This window comes from Aquarana catesbeiana, linkage group LG01, assembly GCF_042186555.1.
Source record: "Aquarana catesbeiana isolate 2022-GZ linkage group LG01, ASM4218655v1, whole genome shotgun sequence".
NCBI classification, from domain to species: Eukaryota; Metazoa; Chordata; class Amphibia; order Anura; family Ranidae; genus Aquarana; species Aquarana catesbeiana.
The window spans coordinates 453,770,811-453,783,335 of NC_133324.1; the positions used below are offsets into that span (position 1 = coordinate 453,770,811).

Here is a 12,525-nt window from a genome sequence, read left to right on the forward strand (position 1 = left end):
AGAAACAGCCCCAAAGCATGATGTTGCCACCCCCATGCTTCACAGTTAGTATGGTTTTCTTTGGTTGCAACTCAGCAACCAAACACAACAGCAGAGTTGTGTTTCTACCAAACAGTTCTACTTTGGTTTCATCTGACCATATGACATTCTCCCAATCCTCTTCTGGATCATCCAAATGCTCTCTAGCAAACCTCAGATGGGCCCGGGCATGTACTGGCTTAAGCAGGGGGACACGTCTGGCACTGCAGGATCTGAGTCCCTGGCGGCGTAGTGTGTTATTGATGGTAGCCTTTGTTACATTGGTCCCGGCTCTCTGCAGGTCATTCACTAGGTCCCCCCGTGTGGTTTTTGCTCACCATTCTTGTGATCATTTTGACCCCACGGGGTGAGATCTTGCCGGGAGCCTCAGATCGAGGGAGATTATCAGTGGTCTTGTATGTCTTCCATTTTCTAATTATTGCTCCCACAGTTGATTTCTTCACACCAAGCTGCTTGCCTATTGCAGATTCAGTCTTCCCAGCCTGGTGCAGGTCTACAATTTTGTTTCTGGTGTCCTTCTACAGCTCTTTGGTCTTTACCATAGTGGAGTTTGGAGTGTGACTGTTTGAGGTTGTGGACAGGTGTCTTTTATACTGATAACAAGTTCAAACAGGTGCCATTAATACAGGTAATGAGTGTAGGACAGAGGAGCCTCTTAAAGAGGAAGATACAGGTCTGTGAGAGCCAGAAATCTTGCTTGTTTATAGGTGACCAAATACTTATTTTCCACCAAAATTTGCAAATAAATTCTTTCAAAAATCAGACAATGTGATTGGCCGGATTTGTTTACACATTTTGTCTCTCATAGTTGAGGTATACCTATGATGACAATTACAGGCCTCTCTCATCTGTTTAAACTGGAGAACTTGCACAATTGGTGGCTGACTAAATACTTTTTTGCCCCACTGTACTTATATTGTATAAACTGGTCCTGGAATAGGACAGGGGGCACAGCCTACCCATACGTATATGATGTTGTGCTGTGTCAGGAAAGCATGGATCCATCCTGCCTTTTATCAACGGTTCAGGATTGTGGTGGTGGTGTAATGGTGTGGGGGATATTTTCTTGGCACACTTACTTTGGGCCCCTTAGTAGCAATTGAGCATTGTTTAACCACTTCGATTCCAGGCATTTCCCCCCTTCCTGCCCAGGCCAATTTTCAGCTTTTAGTGCTATCGCACTTTGAATGACAATTGCGCGGTCATGCTACACTGTACCCAAACAAATTTTTTATCATTTAGTTTCCACAAATAGAGCTTTCTTTTGGTGGTATTTGATCACTACTGGGGGGTTTTATTTTTTGCGCAACAAATAAAAAAAGACCGAAAATTTTGAAAAAAAATAGTTTTTCTTTGTTTCGGTTATAAAATGTTGTAAATAAGTAAGTTTTCTCCTTCACTGATGGGCACTGATGAAGCGGCACTAATAAGGTGGCCCTGATGAGGTGGCACTAATATGCAACACTGATGGGTACTTATGGGTGGCAGCAAGAGGTGGCACTAATGGGCATCACTGATAAGGAGGCACTGGCAATCATTTTACTGGGCACTAACTGGCACCATTTGTGGGCACTGATTAGCATCAATTTTGAGCACAGATTGGCATCCCTGGTGACCATCAGTGGCATACCTTGTGGTCATCAGTGGTGGCAATCCCTGGTGGTCTGAAGTGGGCATCCTCGGGGGGGGGGGGGCGCGTAATCAGCGTAGATCCCCCCATCAGGAGAGCAGCCAATCTGCTCTCTTGTACTCGCGTCTGTCAGACCTGAGTGAGGAAAAGCCGATACACTGCTTTTCCTGTTTACATTGTGATCAGCTGTGCTTGGACACAGCTGATCACCTGGTAAAGAGCCTCCGTCAGAGGCTCTTTACCAAGATCGGTGTTGCGGTGTGTCAGACTGACACGCCGCACCACCGATCGCCGCCCTGCACGCCCCCACGGGCGAACACCGGCTGTTATCACCTCTCCCCCCTCCCTCCCTGCAATCTTCTGGGAGGTCACAGGTCCCAGATTGCCCGGCCATTCACAACACGGCTCGCGCATGCGTAGTGCGCGTCCGGCTGTGAAGCCACAGGCAGACGCCCACAGTTAGAATACTGGCGCCGCGGAGAGGAGTGGGGCTTCATGTGTCCGCATCGTTGGACCGTGGGACAGGTAAGTGTCTGATTATTAAAAGTCAGCAGCTACACTTTTTGTAGCTGCTGACTTTTAAATGGGTGGAGCTCCGCTTTAAACATGACAATGAGTTCACTGTACTCCAATGGCCTCCACAGTCACCAGACCTCAATCCAACAGAGCTCCTTTGGGATGTGGTGGAAAGGGAGATTCACATCACAGATGTGCAGCTGACAAACCTGCAGCAACTGGATGCTATCATGGCAACTGGATGCTATCATGTCACTATTTACCAAAATCTCTGAGGAATGATTCCAACATCTTGTTGAATCTATGCCATGAAGAATTAAAACAGTTCTGAAGGCAAAAGGGGGTCGAACCCGCTACTAGCAAGCTGTGACCGGTGAGTGTATAATGTGGACTTACCTTTAATATGTACAATAAATTTGATAAGGACACGGTTTTGTGTATTTATGTTACTGATTGCATTCCATCACACACACACATAAATATATATATATATATATATATATATATATATATATATATATATATATATATATATATATATATATATATATATATATATATATATATATATATATATATATATATATATATATCCTTGAAAAAGTATTCATACTCCTTGAAATTTTCCACATTTTGTCATGTTACAACCAAAAACATACATACACACATACACAGTATCTCACAAAAGTGAGTACACCCCTCAACATTTTTGTAAATATTTTACTATATCTTTTATGTGACAACACTGAAGAAATTACACTTTGCTACAATGTAAAGTAGTGAGCGTACAGCTTGTATAACAGTGTAAATTTGCTGTCCCCTCAAAATAACTCAACACACAGCCATTAATGTCTAAACCGCTGGCAAAAAAAGTGAGTACACCCCTAAGTGAAAATGTCCAAATTGGGCCCAAAGTGTCAATATTTTGTGTGGCCACCATTATTTTCCAGCACTGCCTTAACCCTCTTGGGCATGGAGTTTACCAGAGCTTCACTGGTTGTCACTTGAGTCTTCTTCCACTCCTCCATGACGATATCATAGAGCTGGAGGATGTTAGAGACCTTGTGCTCCTCCACCTTCCATTTGAGGATGCCCCACAGATGCTCAATAGGGTTTAGGTCTGGAGACATGCTTGGCCAGTCCATCACTTTTACCCTCAGCTTCTTTAGCAAGGCAGTGGTCGTCTTGGAGCTGTGTTTGGGGTCGTTATGTTGGAATACTGCTCTGCGGCCCAGTCTCCGAAGGGAGGGGGATCATGCTCTGCTTCAGCATGTCACATTACATGTTGGCATTCATGGTTCCCTCAATGAACTGTAGCTCCGCAGTGATGGCAGCATTTATGCAGCCCCACACCATGGCGCTCCCACCACCATGCTTGACTGTAGGCAAGACACACTTGTCTTTGTACTCCTTACCTGGTTGCTGCCACACACACTTGACACCATCTGAACCCAATATGTTTATCTTGGTCTCATCAGACCACAGGACATGGTTCCAGTAATCCATGTCCTTAGTCTGCTTGTCTTCAGCAAACTGTTTGCGGGCTTTCTTGTGCATCATCTTTAGAAGAGGCTTCCTTCAGGGACGACAGCCATGCAGACCAATTTGATGCAGCTTATGGTCTGAGCACTGACAGGCTGACCCCCCACCCCTTCAACCTCTGCAGCAATGCTGGCAGCACTCGTACGTCCATTTCCCAAAGACAACCTCTGGATATGACGCTGAGCACGTGCACTCAACTCCTTTGGTCGACCATGGCGAGGCCTGTCCTGAGTGGAATCTATGCTGTTAAACCGCTGTATGGTCTTGGCCACCATGCTGCAGCTCAGTTTTAGGGTCTTGCCAACCTTTTTATTGCCTAGGCCATCTTTATGTAGAGCAACAATAATTTTTTTCAGATCCTCAGAGTTCTTTGTCATGAGGTGCCATGTTGAACTTCCAGTGACCAGTATGAGAGTGAGAGCAATAACACCAAATTTAACACATCTGATCCCCATTCACACCTGAGACCTTGTAACACTAACAAGTCACATGACACCGGGGAGGGAAAATGGCTAATTGTGCCCAGTTTGGACATTTTCACTTAGGGGTGTACTTACTTTTGTTGGCAGCAGTTTAGACATTAATGGCTGTGTGTTGAGTTTTTTTGAGGGGACAGCACACTCACTACTTTACATTGTAGCAAATTGTCATTTCTTCAGTGTTGTCACATGAAAAGTTATAAAAAAATATTTACAAAAATGCAAGGGGTGTACTCACTTTTGTGAGATACTGTGTGTGTGTATATATACATATATATATTTTCTCTCTTCTTTAGGGTATATCAATTACCATTTACCACCAAAAAAAGGCCAATTTGTTCTGAAAAAAACCAAGGTATAATCCACCAGGACACACAAAGTAGTTATATGTACAGTTTTACTTACACATGCCAAAGTTGCAAAATTGTGCTTAGGCATTAACATTTGTTTTACCCTTAGTCGCTAAGGGGTTAAATAATCTAAATTGCACTTGAAAACAATAAGAAAGAAAAGCGAAAAAATAAATATGAATAATTAAATGCGTTAAACTCTTCATAAAAAATACGTTGTTCATAATTTTAAAAAATTAAAATAGTTATTTCAAATCATATAAAATACTGTACAAAAGTGAACAGGTAAAAAAAAATGCTTAAATATGGTATTAACAAAACACAATTAGACCAGAGAAAGTTGATCTTTTATATCAGTGCTGTCGTTTTAAAAAGGCAAGAATCTATGGTTTTGGAAGCTCCTTCATGTATGCTGAAGTCCAGTCCGTAAGAGATGAGTAGTCTTTGATGAGATGGAAAGACCCATTCATATAGCTGTAAGTCTGATGACTGGTTGATAAGTCTGGCTCAGGCTCTAGTGGTAAAAAATCTGGCACAGTTCTGTTTTGAGAAGATTCTGTTGAGCGCATCGTCATGCTGGCACTGAACTTCTCCTGTCATAAAGCATAAAAACAAGGCTATAATTGTACATTTTATCCTCACCACCTCCACTACCAACAGAATGCAGAGAGTATGGCAGGGTAGATCCAAGATGATCTGCCTATAGGCACAACCTCACTGGTCAATCACACATCGTTCATGATATGTCTTAGCCAAACCAGCGATTCTGTGTACCAATCTAATTATGAAAATCCTGAAATAGGCAAGTCTTTCCAAAGTGTAAACCAAGAGCATTCTATGTCTAGTACAAAACATTATAAATCATACTCTATATCATAAATTAGCTTTCTGTGTGTCACTTATGTACGGCACGTGCAAATGTTAAAAAAGAGATCAATGCACCTTTAAAAGACACATTAGCTCCCTTAAATAGAAGCTATAATGGTCTGAGGTCATTTTAATAAAATTTTTAACTCTATGGGGGAAATGTATCAAAATTGGAGCAGAGAGAATCTGGAGCAGCTGTGCAAGGCAACTGATTAGTTTCTTCAGCTTGTTCAATTAAGCTTTGAAAATCAGAGGCCAATTGGTTGCCATGCACAGCTGCTCCAGATTCTGGCTGATCCCGTTTTGATGGATTTTCTTCTTTATGTTTAAGCATTTGCCGCCAAATCACATAATGGTATGTGCAGCTGTCAGCCATAGCCCCAGTAGACATGTGCAATTCATTTAGTTACAAATTCGTTTTCAGACGGAATTTGGCATATTCGTTCATTCGGAAGCATCCGAATGAACGAAAGACTCTTGATGAAAGCATACAAAAATTAATTGTCAGAAAGAACAAAAATACAAAAGAACGAAAATCTGAAAATACAAAAACCCAAAAGAACTAAAAACTATTCAACCTACGAGTTTAACGAATCAATTACATACGGATAATTTTGTTCTTTGTATTTTCCGACTATTCGTTATCACTGAATATAATCTATTCACTAAAAAGAATAGAGTCAAATTTGGAAAATAAATTTAGATTTACATTTTTTTGGAATTTCCTTTCAAATTTGGCTAAAGTAACTGTTATTTAACGTAACGAATACGAATGCATTTAAAGTTACGAATTATCCGAAGTAACGAATGCCGATCAGAACGAATGATCAGATAAACTAAAAAAATAAACAAATGAAACTAAAACGATTTTTTTCGGTAATGCACATGTCTAAGCCCCAGTATCAAAATTTTCAACGGGAGATTCCATACTCTATAAAAGTGATCCAAGCAGCTGATTAGCCGCTGGATCACTATTACAAGCAGTGGGAGGGGTCCACCTTCCTCTCGCCAGTCACCGGTACATGTACCTTGTTTTCCAGCGCACCAGGGAGCCCGGAAGCGATGAGCATTTTTGCCACTTAGGGCAAATGTAAACACTGCCATTTTTCTTTTGGAAAAGCATGAGATCAAAGTTTTTTTTAATCTCATGCTTTCAAGGGTAGAAGAGAGATCTGGGCTTTTTTAGACCACAGATGAACCATAAAGAGAACCTGTCATGCTTTATTGCTATCACAGGTGAGGTTTACATTTCTTGTGAGATCAATAAAAGTGATCAAAAAATTGTTTAAAAAGGGACAGTGCAAAAAGAAAAAAATGTTTAATAAAAGAAGAAATAATAAAAAAAATTTAAAAGCGTTCCCATCCCCTTGTGCTTGCATGCAGAGACGAACGTATACATAGGTCACACACGCATATGTAAACGTTGTTCGCGTTATAGCAAGAGCAATCATTTTTATCTCTAGACCTCCTTTGTAACTCTAAAAGTCGCCTATGGAGATCTTTACGTATCATAGTTTGTTGCCATTACGTGAGTGTGCGCAATTTTAAAGTGCAACATGTTAGGTATCCATTTAATCGGGGTAACATCATCTTCTATAATTTACCCAAAAAGAACGGGTTATGTATTGTGTTTTTTTTTGCATTAAAATTGTATGTTTTCCAAAATAATTGTGTTTGAAAATTCGATATAACCAAATACCATGCGACGTAGAAAAATTGCAATGGCCACCATTTTATTCTTTAATTTTCTCTAAATAACATTTGAGGGTTTTAAGTAACTTTCTAGCTAAAAAAAAAATACTACTTTTTACATGTAAACAAAAAGTGTCAGAATAGGCCTGGTCTTCAAGTGGTTAAACCAATATAAAAAACATCTCTTATTTATTATATATGCAAATTTGGGGTTAAAAATAAACATTTAAAGTGCCTCTGAAGCCAAAAATAGGATATTTGATTTACCAGTAAAATCCATCTATTGGAGTTTGTTACAGGATACAGAATCACAGTCTTAGACCATGGGTGTCAGGAAAGGCTTCACCTGCTGGTGGCACTGTCAGATCTATGGGCTGCAGTACTGGTGACCACCAACGGGTGCCTCCCGGCAGTCTGGAGCAGACATCATCTCCTGCAATCAGGCATCACCTGAGACTGATTGCAGCAGGTGTACTTATACCCAGCAAATGCTTGCACTCATCGCCATGGTATTTTCCTTGAGCCCTGACCCGTGTTCATTATCCTGTTATCCTGTATCTGTGATCCTGCTTCCATTCCTGAACCCCTGCCCTGCAGCCTGATCCCTTCCGCCTGTTCCCCCTGTCACCCTCTCCCTGTCCTGTCTTGTTCCCAGCCCTATCTGCTTGATCTCCCATGTATGACCCTGGCTTGTTTACGATTATGATTACATCTTACTCCTGTATATACTTTTGGTTTAGGCAGTTACTTGTTGTGTGTCACTGGGGTTGGTTGCTGGTTAATCACTGTTTGTCATATTGGAGGTGCGTTTACTTTTTCTTAAAATAAATTATATTACTTTTTCACTTTACACGTTTGGTTCATTCTGTTGCAGTCCACACAGGACCCTCTCTATTTGTCCTGTTTACCATTATTATGGAAAGTGAAAGTAAAAGAAGATTCCAAATGTTGAGTTGTCCCCAGAAAAGGAATAGGAAATCTTCTAATGTAAACACTAAATCTGGTGACCTGAGGTGGGGTGGGATTCCCTTAATTTGCAGGGACTTCCTCTCACTACCCATGGGGCAGGATGCGAAGGTAAATCTCCCCAATGAAACACAGATGGAAAAAATAAACTGGTCTCCCACAGTACACAGAACATGGAAATGCAATTGTTTTAGTAAATATAAACTGCTAAATACCTTTTCTCATCAGCAGTTAGAGCAGTCTTATGATTTCTATCAGTGTCTGGTTAAAGCTTGTAGGAGGGGTTTTCATTCTCCCCTGATTGTCCTATGAGGCTGCATGCCCCCGAAACTCTGTCTGGACAGTGGCGCTTGGCCCTGCGCTGATCCCATGCACTCTCCCAAGAAAAAAAAAAAGAACTCTCTAGCAATACACACCAAACTGAGCATGTGCATCTCCCCCCCCCCCCCCCCCAAGGCTCTGTTCTAGCAATAGATAGAGTGGGGACAGTGGAAGAAGAGGAGGTTAAGAGAAGACAAGATCAAACAGCCTTTTTAGACAATGCAGAGGTCTAACCCCTTAGGTTCCACAGTGAGTAAAACAAGAATGCTTTACTGCATATACTAACTGATTTTACTCTTGAGGGTTTAGTAACACTTTAAAGTTGTTGCAAACCCACAAAAAAAACCTGCAAGACAAAAGGCATAATGAGCCAGTATGCATAGCATACTAGGTCATTATAGATTACTCAACCTAGATTAAAGCGCTCGTAGCGGTCCACGTATACAGCTCCGGCCAGGACATTGCTCCAGGAGTTACTTCCGGGTATCGCGGGCTCCATGGTTCCGATTGGCCAGAGCCGCAATGACGTCACTCCCATGCATGTGCGCGGGAGCCACTTGTAACGGCACACTAGCTGAAGCAACGGCACTAGCTGAAGCCATTTCATCAGTGCGCATGTGCTGATACATGCCGATACAGGGGATATCTCCTAAACCGTGCAGGTTTAGGGGATATCCGGGGTAGCTACAGGTAAGCCTTATTACAGGCTTACCTGTAGTAAAAAGTGGTCTGTAAGGGTTTACAACCACTTTAAAGGCAATAGGGGGTGAATCCCTCCCACCTGTGCCCTGTAATGTGCGCCAAGAAAAGGATTTTCCAGGTAAAGCGTCACCTTGGCCACACACACACACAGCCTGCCTCCTTAGCACCCCGGCTTGTTACAGGAGGAACTCGGAGGATGGAAAAGCTTAAATCACAGGTAGGGAACTGCCAGAGGAGGAAAGTGTCCTTTCTGTGAAAGAGCGTTATAGGTTAAAAAAAATTGTAGGCAATGGGAGCCCAGAAATGGCCAAAGATCTCTATGCTGTACATATTAGTGAGGCAGAGACCAGAGGAAACCAGCCGGCTGTATGCGTGTGTGGGGAACATGGTGAGTACATGCACAGTATGAGCAATAAAAAGCTTCTATGAATGCAGGCTATCTGAAAAGGTCCACCTCCTACATACGTAAAGCACTTTTCAGTGATGGAAGCTATAATACAGCTTCTACAAATGGAGAAGGGGGACGGAAAGGGCCGGCATAGTGAGCACTCTTGATAAATGCCTGTCACAAGTCCAGGGACTGTATTAACCATTGCAGCACCAGAAGTTTGTGGGGGTGGGGAGATAGATAGAGGACTAAAGATTTGAACTAAGACAGCAGCCACCAGCACAAGGGACACTTCTCATTGAATGCAAGTACTATCCCTTGTGGTGATAAAAAAAAAAAAAGGACTCAATTTGGGCTTTAAATCAACAAAGCCTAATATAATGACAAGTGACAGTTACCGGAAATAGGTCTTTTTTCTCTCGCAAGCATGCAGACTGTAGCTCTGACTTGAGAGTGGATATGTGCTTCTCATTTAAGGCTATTTCTCTTTCAAGTGCTGCTGCTTTGGTACGTGCAATTTTGTAGACATCTAGGAAATTTTTTATCATAACCTGTGGGGAGGAAAAACAATAGTAAGATAAGGCAATACATTACATACCACTTTGGGACCTGAAACTGACCAAAAGACACACAGGACGCCTGTACAATTCGCACCGGGGCCGCTGCGGAGAGGTGTTAACTGGCTCCATAGAGAGCCAGGTCACAATCTCCTGCTGTACACATTGGATGCAGGGAAACCCGCATCCAATTCGCATAGGTGTAAACCTAGCCTCAGTATCATTTGAATTAGTGTTGGATAGAGTGGGTAAGGATTAGAACTTCTATCCGGTTTTACTGATGTCATCATTTGATAGTTTTCCTGCACTTTGTGTCATGTGTCACTGGTTCATGAAGTCAGAGGAAATCTTCTTAAAGAAACCCAAGCAAGAATACAAATCTCAGAGATTTAACTCGCCCCCATAGTTTAAAAAAATAAAATTACTGGAGCTATAATTTAACCACTTGCCGACCCGCTCACATTAATTCACCACAGTAAACTTGCCATGCCTCTTACTATCTACTTTCTGAAAAGGGGAAACATTTGGGGGATTTTTTTTACTGTCCTGTCATTTTAGGGCCCCAAGAAATGAGATGCAGAAGCTGTCAGTACATTGGGACTGATCAATTTACAGATAGATACCATATAGTTTGTGGACTCTAACTTACACACAGGCTAAAAATACACTGAATTGGGTCAGTTTTACCAAAGAAATGTAGCAGAATACATTTTGGCCTACATTTATGAAGAAACAGATTTGTTTGCATTATTTTATAACAGAAACTAAGAAAAATGTGGGGGGCGGGGGTTTCAACATTTTTCGTATTTTATTTCTCATTTATAGAACAAAAAATTAAAAACCCAGTAGTGAACAAATACCACCAAAAGAAAACTCTTTGTGTGTGGAAAAAAAATGATGTAAAATGTCATTAGCGTACATGACCGAGCAATTGCCAGTTAAAGTAGAACAGTGTGTGTGGCTGAAGGAATCTGTCATGCCGCTTACACACGAGCGGAATTTCCGACAGAAAGAGTCCGATGGGAGCTTTTCATCGTATATTCCGACCGTGTGTATGCCTCATCGGACTTTTTCCATCGAAAATTCAGACAGACTTAGATAGAGAACATGTTCTATATTTTTCCGACGGAACAAATTACTAATCGGAAAAAACGCTAGTCAGTATAAGGTTCCAACGCACCAAACACGATGCATGCTCTGAAGCAAGTACGAGATGGAAGCTATTAGCTACTGGCTATCAAACTTCCGTTTTCTAGTCCCATTGTACGTCACCAAGTTCTGGACGGTCGGAATTTGGTGTGACCGTGCGTATGCAAGACAGCTTGAGCGGAATTCCGTCGGAACTCCGACGGAAAAACCTTCAGAGTTTATTCCGACGGAAAAAACGGTTGTGGGTACAGGGCATGAGGGTTTTTTTGTTTTTGTTTGGCCAACTGGCTAAATGGGAAAAAAAAAAAAAAAAATAACAGTGTATGGCCAGCATTAGATTTTGTCTGTATTGCATTCATATATAAAAAGATATATTTTATTGATATATACGAAAAAAGGACCTGGCATATTTTAAACTCTGTTCCTCCAGCGCTTTCTTCCATTTCAAACATATTAAGGGTTAACTTTGGAAGCTGGATTGGTGCCTCATGCTGTCTGGATGTCGCCTGGGATAGTGATGCCTCATCTCTGATCTAAAGAAAGAATATATAGAAAACAAACAATAGTATCAGTCATTAACAACAAATACGCTCAAGATCAGCTGTTTTAAAAAAAACAAAATGCAAAAACACACACACAGGCATTAAAACTAAACTCAATGCACATTCTTTATTGGATTCTTACATCAAAAGAGATCTCATTCCAAAACCATGGTAATTAATATGGATCTGCCAACATCCTTCCACCCAGCTTGGATCAATGTAAAGTATACATTTCTCATACCTGAGGGGCTGCTGAGGAAGCTGACAATCACTGTTAATAGTTGGCGCTACTGCAGTGATCTTATTTCAACCAGCTTCTCCTGGGGATGCTCACTTGGTGCTGCCACCATTCGCAAAATGCCTTGCATTGTTTTTCATTGATACAAAGTGTTCTCTGACTGGATGAGGTGGAGATCATGTCACTGTACATCTCTACCTCATCTAATCAGAAAATACACACTGACCCCTGGACATGCTATGCTGGGGTCGTCCTGTTCTGGTGAGTGGTGACGCAAAAGGGGGTGTCACTGTACTCCTGCAAGTTTATGAAGCATTTTTTTGCACCTACTTCATTGTGGACTAACACTTCAGTTGCATTTATTTGGATTTTTAGTTGGACTTTTTTGTTGATTTCACTTATATTGTGTGTTGCGAGCGCTGTATTTTTTTATCCACAAAAAATTCTCTTGACCCACAGCCGCATGTACAGTGCCTTGAAAAAGTATTCATACCCCTTAAAATTCTCCACATTTTGTCATGTTACAACCAAAAATGTAAATGTATTT

At 41.4% G+C, this 12,525-nt stretch overlaps 1 protein-coding gene across 2 annotated transcripts in view; it reads right to left on the reverse strand.

The window, feature by feature from the left end:
- Positions 1 to 4,586: 4,586 nt before the first annotated feature.
- CCDC171 (coiled-coil domain containing 171) overlaps positions 4,587 to 12,525 on the reverse strand; it is a 97,621-nt gene continuing 89,682 nt past the window's right edge. The window contains exons 23-25 of one of the 2 annotated variants that reach the window (XM_073636715.1): positions 11,600 to 11,731; positions 9,891 to 10,043; positions 4,587 to 5,149 (exon numbers count right to left, since the gene is read on the reverse strand). In XM_073636715.1, the coding sequence (XP_073492816.1) occupies positions 4,940 to 5,149; positions 9,891 to 10,043; positions 11,600 to 11,731 (495 nt within the window). In that variant the 3' untranslated portion in view covers positions 4,587 to 4,939. Of the gene's footprint in view, positions 5,150 to 9,890; positions 10,044 to 11,599; positions 11,732 to 12,525 lie in introns of those variants that run through there. The other variant, XR_012245260.1, reaches the window with a different exon arrangement.